At 39.1% G+C, this 18,536-nt stretch overlaps 1 protein-coding gene across 1 annotated transcript in view; it reads right to left on the bottom strand.

The window, feature by feature from the left end:
• LOC111147608 (adhesion G protein-coupled receptor G6) overlaps positions 1–16,738 on the bottom strand; it is a 133,292-nt gene extending 116,554 nt beyond the window's left edge. Inside the window, exons 1-2 of the mRNA XM_022503763.1 lie at positions 16,720–16,738; positions 9,367–9,467 (exon numbers count right to left, since the gene is read on the bottom strand). Of these exons, the coding sequence (XP_022359471.1) occupies positions 9,367–9,467; positions 16,720–16,721 (103 nt within the window). The 5' untranslated portion in view covers positions 16,722–16,738. The remainder of the gene's footprint in view (positions 1–9,366; positions 9,468–16,719) is intronic.
• Between the last annotated feature and the right edge of the window lie 1,798 nt (positions 16,739–18,536).

Genomic DNA, 18,536 nt, shown 5'->3' with positions numbered 1-18,536 from the left:
CTTCTCTATTGTCAAAACCATTTACCATTTTCCTGCTTTCTCTTCACAGCAGAAGGGATACTTGATGGGTAGAAAAACCGCCTCAGTTTTTACAGCGGGCCATACAATCTGATTGCAGGGGAATCTCTTCAAATGGTCAGTGGGGAAGCCATACCATTTTGTAAATATTTTGTTCATCGCCCCTGGTAAAAAACATAGGTTTTTTTTTAAAGATTTTATTTATCTGACAGAGAGAGAAAGAGAGAGAGCATAAGCAGGGGGAGCTGCAGAAGAAGAGGGAAAAGCAGGCTCTCCATTGACAAGGAAGCCCAATGCCTGGCTCGATCCCAGGACCCTGGGATCATGACCTGAGTCAAAGGCAGACACTTAACCATCGGAGCCACCCAGGCATTCCGATGACACAGTTTTAACATTATTTCCTCCATGAAAACATATCTGAGCTCTCCTCTGCCATCCCTTGGTAGATCACCCTTGCAATTCTATTAGACCACATATTATGGCACTTCCTATTTGTCTCATGTCAGCCTCCTCATCAACAATGTCAAAAATCCCTGACCTTCAGGACCATGATTTTGCTCTAACATATATCTGATACACATACACACACAACACTCACATATTATTATGACATAGCCCTCAGCTTTTAAACGCATCTTAAAAAAGCAATATTAATTCTATGTTCTTTGTATGGCATTTAAATAAAATCATGTTCTCACAAGCGTTTAACATACTTTAATAATATTAGGGGGAGGGGCAAGGCTCTGATCTTAAATCAGACAGACTCACCCTGCTAAGGAAATCAAAGGCACAGAAGGGTGGCTTGGAAAAGCAGTTTGATTCATTCATTACACATTTACTGAAAACCTCTTTTGGGGCCACAAGAAGCATCATATGCATAAACAGATATCCCCTTCAACACAAGAAAAGCATCATATTTATAAACAGATATCCCACAAGAAATGTTTGAAAATTCAGAGATGGCTTTCTTCTGGAGTAGTTACTAAAAGGGGCAGACGTCTCTATTGTATGTGTGAGAGACATGTATGTAAGTCAGAAGGTAAGCCATGAGAGTCCTAACCAAACACCAACAAAAGCATCAAAACAACTGAACTGGAAGAAAAAAGTCCTATGTCAAAGGAGCAAAGGCTCCAAGAAGAAAAAACCACAAACCTTATTGTTTATTGAAACAGTCATATTTCATCAGTACTGGATAGAAATGCCGAGGTCACGAGCTTCCTCCAAGTCACAGATTTTCAGATTACCATTCTCAAGAGAGATGAGATTAGCAGTCCAAGTGAAAAGCTAATATTGACCTGTGATGAGCCAGCTAGCAGACAGTTGGTGCACACAATTGGATTAAGAACATTCAGGAAGTGGTGTGAGTCCACATTCCACAGTGCCCTCGTGCATATTGAGAGCTCATTCTTTCTGAAACACCTAACACCCAGGCAAAATATCTTTAAAAAGTCTTGTTTTCCCCCCGTAGCACAATTACAGAGGCCCCTGAAATCACCAGGACCAGAAAATACTCATCCTGTGCCTTAAAATTCTCTTCAATAAAGCCAGTAATCCAGCAAAACTGTTACTTACACTCAATAGGGGTGACTATTAAGGATACATATTTAAAGCAAAAAATAAAATAAAGGAAGAAAAGAACTGTGGACATGTTTAAAAGCAGTGATTAATATTCCCATTCAGACGATTTTCTTTTTTCCAGCTCTGTTATTTCACTTTGACAACACTCTTTAAAGTTTTGACCAGGGAAGGAAATCTTCTAAGAAGGTCCTTTTGTTCAGAGATTTGCAAATAGCATGAGCAGTAGCTCATCCCTGTACCTTTGCCCCAACTAATAACAGTGATTAGTGTAATTTCATAATTAAAGAGAAAGAAAAAAAATCTGATTTTTAATTGCGTTGACACAATCTATCACCTGAACTCCAGTGTGAACACTTCACTGCTTTTATCTAAACCAGAAACACAAGGCATGAAGCAGATTACGTTAGAAAAAGACATCCTTTCTGGTACATAAGAGTTGATGTACTGAAGAACACTGTAACTTTTTTAAACAGTGTATCCTTTCTCAGTCACAAGTTTAAAATGAAGCTAATTTAGGAATGACTGTAAACCAAGACTAGTTTATGCCTCTCTTTTTCATTTTGTCTATTTTTTTTCACTTTGGGTTTTTTTTATTATTATTATTATTTTTAATAGTTAGAAAGGTTTATCTGAACTGTGAGAGCTTCCACCCATGGCTGGCAAAAGACGTTGTTTTCTTTTCAGGTGTTTTACTGCCTTAGCGCAGCGGAAGGGAAAGGATGTTTATAATATTGTGACTTCACGCTCATTGTGGTATGAATATATTTTCTCATCTAACCGCCATACTTCTCTCCTCTGCTGCCATGCCCCACAAAATATATTTACTTTTAAAATCTGGAATAAGTTTCTCTCTCTCTGGTTCGTTTCCATTTTGTTCTTTTCCACATTCTTTACCTATGGAATCCTATGATATTGCAATCATAGTAAGAACGGTGTCAAAAAGCACCTATTCTACTTGCTAAAATAAAATGAAAACTCCTTAAAGAATTATTCATTTGAAAATCCAGGAAAATGTTTATCTGGCAAAGTCTAGAGTTCCCCCCAGATCTCTCCTGTCAAACAAGATTACCTGACCCATCTCCAGTGTAGAAATTACCTGCTACACTGAAAGGAAATGCACACAGAAGAAACTTTTGAAGTAAAACAAAACTATGTGTACCTTAAAAAACTAGCCTGTATTACATACACACACACACACACACTCTAAGTTGTAAACTGAGAAAAACTTCAAGATCTTTAGTACAAATTCTTCCTCAGCATTAAGATTCCTTCTTCACGTCCTGATTTCCAGCGATGAGGAATTTAAAGGACAGCTGGTTTTATTTCCTGGCAACCTATTACTAGGGGAGTCATCTGGTACTTAGAGCGCCAACCCAATCATCTTATCTTTGCTCTGAAATAATTTAGAATAAGTCTGTTATCACTTCCAAATGACCATGTTTCAAATATCTGAAGGCCACTATCTTACTCTGACTGACTTCATTGCTCCAAAGTAAAAGTGCCATTTCTCTGATTTTTTTTTTTATTCAGTAGGATTTTTACTTAAAAAAAAAAAAAGAATTGCTACGCAAAAGCAACCAAGTTGTAGCTGACAAAAGGTGTGAGTCGACAGTGGCAGCCCACCCCCAGAGAGGCTCTCACAACACAGGGACTCAGAGATGTCCTGAAACACTCCTCAGACCTCTCGAGACCCATCACCGAGCAGATCTGCCTGCTGCTGCTCCTGTTTATGAATTCTCTCTAAAGGAGACAACCGTGCCTGGAGACAGTGTGACCTGACCAAGGAAGAGCAGGATTCTGCTGACAACCCCCTCTTCCTAATGCCGTCAAGTGGGGTCAGCTTCATTAGTGGCCCCATCACTGCTCAGTCACTTGAAATCGTCACTGTGGTGACAATTCATCCTCTTTCCACATTCATGTGATTGACGTTAACGACCCCAATGTAGGATTTCATGGTTACCTACATCAAATTCAGATCATCTCAAAGGTACACAAAGGATTATCTGGGAAGATGCTTCAAGGAAATTTTTGTGTACCGATTTCTTGGGTTTGTTTATTGAATCACGTTGACTCCTCTAATCTCAGGTGTAGAATAAGACAAGAGCCTTGTAGCTGATGGCTGTGGACAGTAATTTGGTGTATTTTGATCCTAACTGAAAAACAAACTTTATTACTATATAATTTTCTGTTAGTTGCTTGATCATTATTCTGCTATTTTTTTCACTTGATAAGAACAGTCTGCTGGGTCATAGGGTAATTCTATTTTTAACTTTTTGAGGAACCACCATACTGTTTTCCACAGTGGCTGCACCAGCTTGCATTCCCACCAACAGTGTGTGAGAATTCCTTTTTCTCCACATCCTTGCCAACGCTTACTGTTTCTTGTATCTTTGATTTTAGCCATTCCGGCAGGTGTTAGGTGATATCTTATTAGTAGTTTTGATTTGCATTTCCTTGATGATAAGTGATTTATAGCAGCATTATTTACAATAGTCAAATTTGAGAAGCAGCCCAAGTGTCCACTGACAGACAGATGAATAAAGAAGGTGTGTATATATACATATGATACAGTATGGTATGTTATATGATGTGCATATCATAAGATGTGGCATGCATATGCATACAATGGAACATTATTCAGCCATAAAAAGGAATAAAATCTTGCCATTTGTAACAACATGGATGGAGCTGGAGAGTATAATGCTAAGTGAAATAAGAGAAAAACAAATACCATATGATTTCACTCATATGTGGAATTTAAGAAAGAAAACAAGGAAAAGCAAGGAAAAAAGAGAGAGAAGCCAAGGAAAAGACTCTTAACTACTGAGAACAAACTGATGGCTACCAGAGGTGAGGCAGGTGGGGGGATGGGTGAAATGGGTGATAGTGATTAAGGAGTGCACCTGGCATCATAAGCACTGGGTGACCTATGGAAGTGCTGAATCACTATATTGTACGCTTGAAACTAATATTACACTGTATGCTCACTATAATGGAATTAAAAAAGATAATAGTTAGCATAATTAGAGCCTTTTTTTTTTTTTACCTTTCAGACACATTTCATACTAAAATGTCCTCCCCAAAATTGGCAGACTTCTAAAAAGATTATTTTTCTATCCATTTGAAAGCCTTTTTGATCAAATATAAAAATATGCATAAGGTGATATATGTCTAACACATAAATATAGATTGCAATGTAATTGCTGCTATAGGATAATTGCTCATTCTTTGATCATGAAAAAAATTAACACACAAACTAAGTATAGGATTGTTTTTACCTCCCTGCCTTCTAGAACTGTGCTGTGCTCTGGGCTAGAAAGTACATAATTGGGGCCAGACTGTATTTTCAAAAACATTTCCCCTTTTAGCTACTGATGTAGCATAGATATCAGAACACTGAGCTTTGAAATAATCTGCTGATATCATCTATTTTTCAGAAGAGAAGGGAGGCTCCTCCTTCAGTGTTCATGACTAAGGCTATCTGTATGGAAACAGGCTCCGGGTTGCTTAGGAATTCATTGGCTCCTGGCTAGCTGTTTCCCACTTCACTTCAAGCAGTAACCTTCAGTCTGCTTGAGATACCATCATTCATCCTCAGAGTCATGGAGTGTCATGCTACATAAAAAGAGATTATTTTTTGAAACGACTTCAAGAGATTCCTATCAAATAAAGGAAGAGCCAGAGTAACAGTTGCATGTCTCACAGAAAATTAGAACATTCATGTAACTTCAACAGTCTCCCTGGTCATTTTTTTTTTACGTGGCTTAAAAAAAAATGATCAGGTTTTCTTTTGTTTTTCCAAATTACTAAAGTAATATACGTTCATTGTAACAAGGCAAATAATTCAGAGCCATATAAAGTCCCACTGCCTTCCCCCTTGTTCCAACCCATGCTCGAGGATGACCCATTATAAAACCTGATGTGTATCATTCTATGTTTTACTATGATTTTTAAATAATCTTAAACAAACATATATACACATAACACATTCCAGTTTTATAACGCAACCTATTACAGATCTGGTATTGTTCAGCAATTTGTTTTTTAACTTAACATTCTTATCAATGACATCTTTCAAAGCTAATATACAGTTTGACCACATTGTTTTGAGTGACTGCATAATATTTCATAGTATTAATGTAAAATAATTTATATAGCCATTCCCCCATTGAAGAAAAATTAAGTCTTTGTTGAATGTTTGCTACTATAGTGTTAGAGTTAACATACCGGTACATATTTCTCTCTATATTATTTATTTCTGTAGGATAGATACCTACATGTGGGAGTGATATATCAAAGAAAATACAAATTCTTAATTTAAAAAAAAATGTTACCTTCTTACTCTCCCAAGAGACAGAGCCAACAGTGTTAATGTGTTCCCTTTCCCCAACAACTTTGAGAATATTGGATATGGATATTATCAATGTTTCTAAATGTTGTCCAGTAGTGGATAAAAAAGAATCATGTTTTATTATTTTTTTTATGTTTTATTATTTTAATCTGCACTTCTGTGGGACTAGTTTAAATATTCAGCTGTTGTTTTGCTGTAGTCCCTATTAAAAGTTATATTCGTCACTTGTCAATAGACAATGAGTTTTTTTTTTTTAAGTATTTTATTTATTTGACAGACAGAGATCACAAGTAGGTAGAGAGGCAGGCGGAGAGAGGAGGAAGCAGGCTCCCTGCTGAGCAGAGAGCCCGATGCGGGGCTCGATCCCAGGACCCTGGGATCATGACCTGAGCCGAAGGCAGAGGCTTTAACCCACTGAGCCACCCAGGCGCCCCGACAATGAGTTTTTTCTACATTCCTTTTTTAAATCCTGAAGGGCACAAACTTTTGTACTATTTGCTTTGTAAATGCCCCCTTGAAACTACGATTGTTAACTTACCTTACCTACTGGAAGACTTAATCTTATAATTTTATTACATGAATTAAATGAAGGATGTTAGACAAATCTACAGGATTCTGATTTTTAATCACCTGGCCTAAATTCAATCTTAACAATCAAAAGAGGTTTTTTTTTCAACCCTCCAGCCTAGCTATCACAACCAAATTACCAAAACATTAACAACCAAGGGAGCAACCAAATTCTATACAGATTATCAGTAAAGGGTAACATGATAAGAGGGTGGCAAAGGGGCACCTTTAATTAGGGGACCGGAAGGCTTATCTGAGGTGGTAATAATTAAGATCATAGTGTCAAGAAATAATCAGGTGTGTGCAATTAAGGAAGAAGAGGGGATAAGGGAGGCATGGTCAAGAAAGAGATGGGCCAACCTATCTAGAAAATAGTAAGGTGGGAGAGTACAGATAGAAAGTGAAGTCAGTTTGGGGATAGAAGGTAGGAATCATGAGTCTTGCTCACCAAGTTTGAGGCCCATCATACATCAAAGTACAGATGAGAAAAAGCTACCATAAAAGTAACTCCAGAGTCAAGGAAGGGGCCACTACTGAAAATACAGATTTAGGAGACATTGGCATCAAGATGCCATTGAAAACCACTGAACTCCATAAGATCACATTGAGGTCATCCAAAGAAGTGAAAATGTCAGAGAGAGCATACACTGAGACACAACATCACAGTTAAGCACCAAATGTTCTTCAAACATAGAGTTACTCAAAATTACACTATGATGTAAAGATAGGACTTTGATCCTTGGATATGTCTGAAGTTTTGATGTGCATTATTTTAGGGAATCCTTTACCGAGTTGTAAGGCAAAAATTTTATATTAAAGCACCAGTAATAATCCCCAAAACATTTTTTGTAAGTTAGATACTTATGGGTGAAGTGGTGGCATTCTGAGTGACTCATGATTATAGATATATAGATACAAAGTGTTCTGGGTTCATGAGTAAACACAGATTACTATCTGTCACAAAGCCCTACATAATGCACATAAAGTACTGGGTAATGCAAAGAATTTTTAAAAAAGATTTCTTATGTGAGACAGTAACTTAAAAACAAACTTAAGGACTCTGATTCCCATGACCTTGAGATTGAGTCCTCTCCTTAAATTCTGCAACCTAGTTGCTTTGCTGGCCCCACCCTAGTCCTAGCCAGCAGACTCCTTTAAATTAGTCTGAGAACATGTGCTTTTTTTTCATTGATTCAAGTGATTAAGAAAGTGAAAGTGCATATGTCAATTAAAATGTTGACATCAAAAATAAAAAGTCTCAACTTAAGGTCTGGAGAAGGCTTGAAAATTGACAAAGGTCATGACCTAATAAAAATGAAAGTAAATAGATCTCGATAATTTTAATCTCATAATTTATTTTACATCATGTAATTGGTTCTTAGAGGGTTACTTTTCAAAGTTAAGAAGAAGTCCAATACTGTAACCAAGTAAATCCAATGTATATTGAATTTTCAGTTCTCTTCACAAGTTTCTTTCCTCTTTTGACAATGAAAGTAAGAGAAAGGGTGGCTTTATCATGAAACAGCAAAAAATAAACAAAAAACTTCAAAGATCAGTTTTGTTTTGAAGCCATTAAGCAAGTGCCAGGGATTTTCCAAGTTAGTAGCTGAAATTCTTAAAATACTTGCTGGCTTGGAAAATCATACTTATATATTAAATACAAGTTGAATTTCTTAATCCATGAATAAACAATTTTAGCAGATAATCTATTTTATGATGCATTAAATGTATTATTTTTAACATACAGATACATTATAAATATAAAATGCATAAAGTCTTGATTAAACCCCAAGTAATAAATACATAAGATTACATGAGTGGGGCACCTGGGTGGCTCAGTGGGTTAAAGCCTCTGCCTTCGATTCAGGTCATGATATCGGGGTCCTGGGATCCAGCACCATGTCAGGCTCTCTGCTCAGTGGGGAGCCTGCTTCCCCTCCCCCCCCCCCCCCCCCCCCCCCCCCCGCTTCTCTGCCTGCTTGTGATCTCTCTCTGTCAAATAAATAAATAAAATCTTTAAAAAAAAAAGACTACATGAGTAACCATTTTATTCTAAAAACAAATATAGCAAACTGAATGAATATAGCAATTAAAAAAAAAAGTAAAACAAAATGGACTTAAGAGAAATGCAGTTTGCTCAGGCACAAAATCAGATATTGGGGAAAGTTTACTTTTAAATATCACTTACATTCCTCAGGTTGATTGGCTCAGTCACACAATTAACTGTTCATAGAAAATTTTGCTTGCAACAACAGCTAAAAGGATCTTGTTTCACAGTTCAAAAAATTGTAATTACAAATATTTGATATTTTTATTCAAAAAATGCTATAATTAAAATTAAATTTTTCATATCATTTTAAGCCAACTAAATAAACTTAATGTTTTAAAAACTTAATTTCAAATTCCTGTCTTATACTGCAACATTGTAAGAAAATCAAGATGAATACAAACAACTAAGTCTATACTTTACTTTCCATAAATAACTATACGAAAACTTGAGAAAAGAAAGAATCAAGTACTGTATATTTATTCAATAGTAGAAAAAAGAACTAGCACATTTTTAATGTCAGACATGTAGCTATCTCCTCATTCAATATGGGCTAGATAAATAAAACTAATAGAAATGCAGCAAAGATTAAAGAAATACACTCATTAGAAAACAGAGCAATGATCAAAGTAATAGTATCCACACAGAAGTCAGAGAGGCCATGGACAGCAAAAGCCTGTAAGGAGAGTAGCAGAAAAAGAAAAAGACAAGAAATAAAGCTGACTTAAATCAGTAGCACAGTTATACTGAAGGCAATACAATCACTATTAAATTCAGCGTTCGAAAGAGAAAGAGTCTTACTTACTTGAAAGAGGAACATACACAATACATAAAGCCAGTAAGAACAAAAGAGAACACGGCTTCCGTTTCCAATGACAGTTCCACATTTGGTCTGAGTGAAACATCCTGCAACAGAAGAAAGTAACCCTCAGGTCACTCGGTATTCAGTAAAGCATTAGACAATCACAGTCAAGGTATAGGTTTTCAGCAGAGATCGGAAAATAGAAATCGTTTTCAATCTTGCTTCCCAATAAAGAAGGAACTTTAAGCTAATTAGGCAAAAGAAAAAAAAATCCATGCATGTTATTTGCCACTTGGTGGCACCTTCCTTATCAGAGAATATACATAACCCATGATTTCCCAATGAAGATGGGGAAATAGATAACTCAAGTTCATTTATTAAAAAATAAAGCAATTTCAATTTCAACCTTCAGCATCACCAGTCACATGCCCACCTGTGTGGCAAGAGGATTTTCTATCTACCTCTTCTATAACCTTCCAAAAATTTAGACTTTAAGGAAATGTTTTCATTTTATAACATCTGCTTTTTACAAATGGAAACATTTAAAATAAAAATAAATTGTCTGCTTGTCTTTTTTCCCCTAAAATAAGGCAATGAAGCATTAACATCTAAGAAGAATAACTTCTTTATATATAACAATAATTACTAATGTTTTTAAATCACTAGTAAACACCAAGTATTATAGAACTAGTAAATGACATTAGATGGAGGGCTGGTGCTTTGAAAACTCTCAATTATTTGCCTATACAGTGACCTCATCTTTAAGCTCAAAAGAGTACCTAATAATAGTTTAGACAGAAACATCCATTTTATCCTGGCTTCAAAGAGTGGTATGATACCATGCATTGACTCAACCCCATCATAAGAGGCAAGCCTGAGAATAGGGCAGCAAGTGTAAAGGTCAGTCACCAGGGCCATAAAAGGATCAGTGAGCATGACAGCCCTATCAGGCAGGAAGATGGTTAAGCAGCAGTAAGAAATCTCCAGATCTTAAAATCTTCAAAAGGAGTTACTATGGTTCCAGGGGATAATTGAGAGTCTTTTTATTTCTAAAAAGAGAAACAACCAATAAGATACTGTAGGATCCCAGTAATACCTTCTTTACCTGAAGGTTGTTTATCTGGAGCAAAATCTGGAATACCAAGCACAAAACCAGAAAAGTAGGAAAGGGAATGCTCAAATAAGCAAAAATAGACATCAAGTGATTCCTACACTTGCCTCAAGCCTTCATTTCCAGTCCATTTTTACTGTTAGAAACCACCTAAGCAGCAAAGAGAACAAGCTCCAGAGTCAGACAGATAAAGGTTGCTACCTGTCAAAACATGCAACACTTGGGAAATTCACTTGACCACCCTGTACCTCCTATTTTTTAAAATTATTTTTAGTAACATATAATGTATTACTTGCCCCATGGGTACAGGTCTGTGAATCACCAGGCTTACATATTTCACAGCACTCACCATTGCACATGCCCTCCCCAGTGTCCATCACCCAGCCACCCTGTCCCTACCCGCCCCACTATAAGAGACTCCTAATCTCACAAAACAAACTGAGGGTTGCACCTCCTATTTTTCACCCATCAAACAGAAAAAGCAATAGAACATAAACCATATAGTTGTTGGATGATTAAATCAGAACATGTCAAAAAAATCAGAGCACATCTTTTAAGAACAGTGCCTGACACTCAGCACTCAACAAATATTAGTTATTATTATTGCTACCACCATCCTGGGCATTCTAATATAAGAATGGTTATTCTGTCCATAGTAAAATCAAAAGAAAAGGCTTAAACAAGAATGGACAATAAGATATCATAAACCAACACCAATCGATTGACTTTGTGACTATTTCTGGGTCACCTGGGAAGAGAAATGGAATGGGTTATTCATGTCTGCCATGAATACAGAAATTCTGAGGCCTGTCTCATACTCATGCCATGTTTTTCTATTCACCCAACTAGAAGTTCTAGCATCACAAAGCTCCTACTGGAATTTCTAAACTAGGCAACGCTTAAGATCTGAAGAGTACTTTTCTGTATGGAGGGCATGTTTTAAAATACCTCCATCCAAAATGTTTGAAATGTAAAGCAATGTTACCACTTATGAAAAGCAATATGCCACAGCACATCATCATCATAATAATGGATGTGAACTCTGGAACAGCAAAATTACAACCTGCTGCTTCTATTTATTGTGTGACTTTAGAGACAAGTACTTAAAACTCAGGACTATTTCCTCTACTGTAAATAGAGTATCATCCACCAAAAAGGTAGAATTAACACTGCATGTCACTTAGTAAGGGCTTTAAAAAAGGGTAGACAATAGGGGTGTCTGGGTGGTTCAGTTGATTAAGCTGCCTTCAGCTCAGGTCATGATCCCAGGGTCCTGGAATCCAGCCCCATGTCAGCTTTCCTGCTCAGAGGGGATCTTGCTTCTCCCTCTCCCTCAGCCCTTCCTCCTGCTTGTGTTCTCCTGCTCTTGCTCTCTCAAATAAATAAATAAAATCTTTGGGGAAAAAAGGGTAGACGATAGACTTCTGTTACATGGAAAGTTCACTCATTTGGAAGAATGGGTTCATTTCCCACTGATGGTGGACGAATGAGGTGTTTCCCACTCATGCCGTGGATAAATGAGTATGCTTCTAAAACAACAACAACAACAACAACAAAAACACAGTTATATATTCAAAGAAGTTTAGAGTTGGGAAGACCAAAGATGAAGTCTAACCTTCTCATTTCAGAGAGGAGGAAACTGAGGCCCGGGGAAATAAAGGGGCAGAACCATCAAAACTGGCTGCCTGCTGTATCATCACCAGTCAGGAATGTCAGCCCAAGAGAACTCCCGGTTTCTTCATCTTTATGGCACATGATAGTTTTCCTTTATCAGTATGTGAATGATGGTCTCCTCTCAGATTTAGGTGCTCTCTCAACAATCCTCAAGGAATGTTTGTTAGCTTGGCAACATTCAATTCCATTTCTTTCACCATGCAACTTTCTTTTGCTACAACAGGTTCTGACAGTTAAGGACTCCAGACTCAATCCTGAAGCTGTTTTACAAAAACTGCCTGCAATCCTTTCAGACAAAAACTGCAAATGACCCAGCACCCCGTGCATTCTGGGTCCCAAGACTCCATCACTTTGTATTGAAAAGGAACCCAGGACAGGGCAAGCACTTGGAATCAAACTCAAACCCCATGACAAGTCAACTTTCATCCAGTTGACTGTTTACTGAAGAACAGAAACAAATAAATTAAGAATAGAACAGAGGAAGGAAAGCACTGTGTGTCTTCTCAGGGGATCACTTAGAAAAGACACATCCCTGAGATTCAAATAACTTTCTCACAAGAACGGAAAATCCTGAACAGGGTTACTAAGGTTCTAAATGGGAACTACAAAAAACATAATGCAATTTTGTATCACTTGAGTTGTAGCCTCAAAGTTCTGAAAAGAGCAAGAACATTTTTTTTAAAGTAAATGAGAGTCATACATAGACTCCTATCACCTGAACAGAATCCAAAAATATAAAACTATCACTGCAGAGGCAAAAACATTACAAAGCTAAACTACTTGGCCAAGATCATGTAATCATTGGTGGCACAGCCAAAACACCCACTGGGTCACCAGGCTTCCAAGTCACCTACCTCTAACTGCAAACTTGTTCCCCTTTTCAAATGGCATAGGCTACAAAATACATTATGCTTGAGTCCTATTTCAGGAATTCTAGAACTTAACCCTTCCATAGGAATTGTTTTAACATCAGAATGACCCCTTGTAAATGTGACTTAATGCAAACACATCACTGAAATAATCTGTAATCTCGAAAAGCTACCGTCTTGCACCTTTTTAGTCCTACTGGGTCCCTTAAAAGTCAAATTTAAAGAGAAATTAGTGAAGACATTTTGAAATCAGGGGAGAAACTGACATGGCACTAATTCTATTACCTGTAATGGTCAGAATTACATTCATTCCTCACCTCCCAAGTGTATTTCTGTATCAAATCTTGTCAGAAAGGGGCATGAGGAGTAGCACAGAGAGTACTTCTAGTATTCTTCTAGAGTGAAAAGAATGTAATTTGGTTTATTCAAGTCTGCTCATAATTGGGAGAAACTGGGTAAAGGGTGCACTGGGTCTTTACTATTTCTTCCAACCATATGAAATCTACAAACTTCTCAATAAAATTTTCAATTTAAAAAGCAAAACCCAAAGCCCTGATGTATATAATTTACATTCAGATGATTCAGGAAAAATACTGTGTCGCGTGTGTGTGTGTGTGTGTGTGTGTGTGTGTGTGTGTGTACAGAGAGTAGTGGGTTGGTGGGAAGAAGAAAGGATGGAAAATAAAGCAAATGGGGTAAACATTTACATTAAGTAATTCTGCGTAAAGAATAAACAGGTGTTCTTTGTATTATTCTTGCAACTTTTCTGTAGGTTTAAAATTCTTTCTAAATAAATTTCAACAGAGCCATCCACATTTACACTAAAGTGTATCACACGAAGTTTTTCATGACACTCCCATCACTATTACTTTTTCATCATCACCAGCTTGATAGAAGTAGCATCTCATTTGGATTTCCTTTATTTGGGTTGGCATGTTCAAGTTCTTTTTGTAAGTTTTCTATTATAATAGAAATATTTTTCTTAGTGATTTGTGATTTTTTTTTAACCAATGCTATACAAAATACGTTAAGCCTTTGTCATATTTGCTACAAATAGTTTTAAACACAGTAATCTTGAAGTTTTCCTTAGAGCATTCCAAATAATTCTATCCTGAGTAATGCTTATAAGGGAAAGCAAGATGATACTCAGGTAGCCACATTCAAGTTTTACTGGCATTTTTAGTTACCACTGAAAAGTCCTTTAAATGTTAGCACCCCACTCACCAAGTATGCATCTTAACACAATCCAATGTAGATAATAAGATAAGGGCATCCAATCAGAAACGAAATGGAAAGATATGGGGGTTTTTTGCCTAAGCACACCACACACATTGAACAAAGTCTTATTCTATTTAGTCTAAAGTCCAAATTGTCTCGAGAAACTTTTAATCATCCCATCAGAAATGTAAACTCTGTAAGAGATGGGCAGTTAGAAAAATGGTCAAGTTTAAGCAAGTGGTTGTCAGTTTATTTTTAATGTATAAACTGATTCTCTTTCAAATCATTATTTCCAGAAATCAGAGTGACGTGTCCAGTTAGGCAGTAAAACTACAAGCTTCTAATATTTCCCATAAGCCAAGAGACAATAGCCTCATTCACCATTCACACTGGAAAAGCACAATGTCATGTAATTTATATAAGCCATAAATGGAAAGATCAGGAGCTTCATACAGCTTGAGATCAGTTTAGCAAGACCAATTCTTGCTAAATCTATTAAATTTCTTAGGATATGAAAAATATGTGGTTGCTACAACTCCAAATATACTTATAAAATCTGTAATTCCATAACCTGAATGTCACAATATATTAATACTCTTTCTTTACAAAGAGTAGGCAGAAAATATGTTTGTGTGCCTGAACCCATTAAAATTATAATAAAAGATCATGGAGTTTGTATTCCCATTTTAACATTTTTCAACAAGATAGTAAGAATATTTATTGTGGAAACGTTGATATTATTTCCATATATTCTAACATACTAATATCTAAAAGAATTCAGATCATCTTAAACCATTCTGTATGAATTGTAAACAACAAAATGGAAAAAGAAACAGTTATAATCTGGCAAGAAATGGAAAGAGCTCAATAAAGAAACTGAAATTAGGGTAATAAACTCTATGTTATGTGATTAAATATTCATATTTTTACTCTATATAACAAGAAGTTTTAGTCATGTGCAATTCAAATGGGCTAAGTAACTTAATTGCATAATGAGGAATTTTGTATAATACCTGTTGATCAGTTTCACAAGTTTTATTTTAAAAATTGGTATTCACACTTTTTTTCATTTCCCATGAGATCTAAATTACCTAGGAAAGCTGAAAGGAAGCTAGACAAATATCTGCTGTTAAAAACCTTACGATATTTTTAGGAAAAACCAAAGTTCAAAACAAATTCACATTCATTTAAAATATGCCGCCTGTATGAGAACCACTCTTATGTGGGACTGTTGGCTGTATCCCAAGATAAATTATTTCAGGTTATACCTTACTGATCCCACTGGCATAAATGAAACCTTAAAACTCACAGGTGTGGAATTACTTCACATGCAGTTTTAATAAAAATAAGTAGTTCTTTCCTAATTATACTGCTCACTACCAGGAACAGTGGGGCAGAGTGTTGGGCTTGTGGGCACTACTCTTTTCCTGTTTGAAAATTGTGTGCTGGGAGGGGAGAGGAGGAGAAGCTGCACGACAAGGGAAAGACAGGGCCTGAGGCGCAAGTCTTTTCCTAGGTATTAAGCTGAATGAGGAAATTTTAATGGAAATACTTACGGACCCAGTAGCTGGGGAAGGGAGGGTGAATATCAATTTCTAGAAACACTTGTGTATCAGTGGAAGGGAGTAAAATGTCAGGGTATCTGCGCAAGATTAAATAAAACATCAGAGGGAAAATTACATATTACAAGAAAAAGCAACTTCTGAATTGGCCACAAAAACGGGCTCTTTTTAGAACAATCTTCTTTTTTGCATTCTGGAAGGCCCAAGCCGTTCTCGGTGGCCCTTTCGCGGGGTCGCTCTGAGGAACCTCACCACTTCTATGGTAACTCCACAAAATCAAAACCTTTTAGGCGTCTCTGACCATTCATAGCCCTATGTACCCCACTTCTAATTCAAGGCAAGTCGCCTCCCGGGTACCATCCCATAAATGGCATATTCCTTCATTACTTTTTAATCTACAAAATACAACCAATAAATTTTTCTGCGCGCTTTTTTTTTTAACCATTCAAATAACCCAAAGATCCAAGAATAACTTCTACAGTCAAGGGTGTCAACGTGTAAAGTCAACATTTTCTCGGTATACCAGTACCTTTCCAAGCCCCCAGGTGTTGATCCAGGATCCCTCTTTCTTGGCAGGGCAAGGCCCCTGGATAGAGGAGTTGTGGCTGTTACTCCTTGTTTAATTTGACTTGAAAACACGTTTTCTCCATTCTTGAAGCCCTGCCCTTTTTATTATGCTTTACACAGCCCAAATGTGAGGTTTACCTCTCTCTGGGGAAAAAAAAAAGCAAGCCGCACACACATGTCACAGCTCTGCCTGGCAATACCAGCTCACTCCTCAGTGCCTCAGGGGTCAAACTGAAGACAAACCGGTTTATTCTGTCAATGTAGTACTTTAAAAATCACTTAGTTGAGGTGGGGGGCGTAGGGGTAGATACAGGTAAAGGTGTGAAGGAATTCTCAGCTGAAAGGTGAGACTTACATGTTGGCATCACTGCGCTGAGGTCCCCAGGGCCCACACGGTCATGGTCCACAGTCTTCCCCTGGCTCTTCAGCTCTGAGTTCCCCGATGGAGACCCCGGGCGCCCGAGCGGAGCGCGGCGGCCTGACCCTCCTTCACGCTCTTTCTGGAGAGTTCATCGGGGTTTCCTGGCAGTCACTCCACGCCCGCGCAAGGTGGAAGGCCGGCGCGGCGGAGTTCAAGTACGGATCGCCGCGGCTAGGGGGAGGGCGGGGCGGCAGGTTCCCCCTTACAGACAAGTTTAAGAAAAGTTAGGGCGAGAACGTGAGGGCGGTTGGGTCTGCCTCTGAGCTGTGTGGGGTGCTCCAGGTGATCTGGGCCGGGCGCGGGGTGGAGGGGTCTGGCCCGGCAAGTCCTCGCCCCCGCCCAAGGGAGACGGCACGTGGTCACCCTTTGTGGCTCTCTTTCCCCACCCCCAGCCCCCGCCCGCGGGCTCCAGCTGCTCCCAGCGCACGTCCACTCGGCCGGAGCTGGGGGCTCAGGTGCGGCTGCCCCGGTGGCGCGCGGCCCTGCGGCGGCCCCAGTCTCGACGCTCCTCTGCGGGGGCCGTCCCCGAAGCGCGGCTGCCCCACCCAGGATCGCCTGCCCCGGGGCAGTCAGACTGCGAAGCTAGAGAGGCGCTCCCCCAACGGGCAGCCGGGTCGGGATGGGCGATTGGCGCAGGGCCGGGCTCGGCTCCCGGCGGGGGAGGGGACGGGGCAGACCCGAGGTCAGCAGAAAGCCGTGAGCCCTGAATTCAGGAGACTCTCCGCCCAAGAAACGAGAAGCTCGGAATGCGAGCGGCGAAGTGGGCATCTCCTCCCCGCCTGCTGGGATTCCGTGCTCTCAGCCCACCCAGGTCCCTGCGCGGGACCCCTCCACCGAGCTCCCGGGCACCGCCTTGCTTTTCTGTACTTTTCTTGATCTTTTCTGTCCCTTTTCCTTCCCTGCTCTCTAACTCCTGTTTTCTTTCACCTCTCCCCTTTCTTCCTTCTTTCTTCGTTCTCTTGTTCCTTTTCCTTCTAAAAATCGGAGTGAAGCGGGGAGAGTCCATGTGTCTTCCGGTACCATCGCCCCATCGCGTGGTCTCTGCGGGAAGGGGCATGTCTCTCACCACACCCTTCTCCACCGAGGGTGGAGACCAGACTAAGAGGAGGCTGAGAAGGTGGCAGTTTCAGTACACCTATTCCCGCCCCCCGCACCCACCACATACACACCCACTACCTGCTCCCCCCGATTTGCTGACACCTATAGTTCCACAAGTAGATATTCATCATTTTGACTTAGAATTTTGTCTTCTTCATTACATGCCTCTAAATACCGCCGAGAAGTGGTAATACTTAAAACCTTTGCCACTGCCTTTAGTCTGAGTTGTTCAAATCCCTTCAGGAAAGAAGTATTTGAAGGGGGAGTGAGTGCTGTGATATGAGGTTGAACCAAACTGGGGGGGGGGGGTGTCTGAAAATGGGTGCAGAGAGATTCAGTGAAGGCAAAACTTGGCAGGACTGTGGCGAACTGTTTGATCCACAGTTTTGACTGAGCCCGTCCTGCCAGGACCCTCTCTACTGCTTCACTGGGTCTTAGAGATAGGACTAGATAAATTGCACTTTCTTTTAAAATCTGCATCATTCAAAAAAAAAAAAAGAAGAAGAAGGGGGGAGGGGGGAGGGAGGGGTAGGTGGAGGAGGAAGAGGAAGAGGAAGAGGAGGAAGGGGGCTGGGAAAATGTTCACATAACATTTCATTCAGCAGAATTGATTTGCAAATACAAACCCCTGACTCACTGAGGAAAAAGGCACT

Source organism: Enhydra lutris, unplaced genomic scaffold, assembly GCF_002288905.1.
Source record: "Enhydra lutris kenyoni isolate GAN:26980312 unplaced genomic scaffold, ASM228890v2 scaffoldscaffold17, whole genome shotgun sequence".
Taxonomy (NCBI): Eukaryota; Metazoa; Chordata; class Mammalia; order Carnivora; family Mustelidae; genus Enhydra; species Enhydra lutris.
Note: the sequence above shows the minus strand (reverse complement) of the source record. Positions and strands in the feature narration are given on the sequence as shown.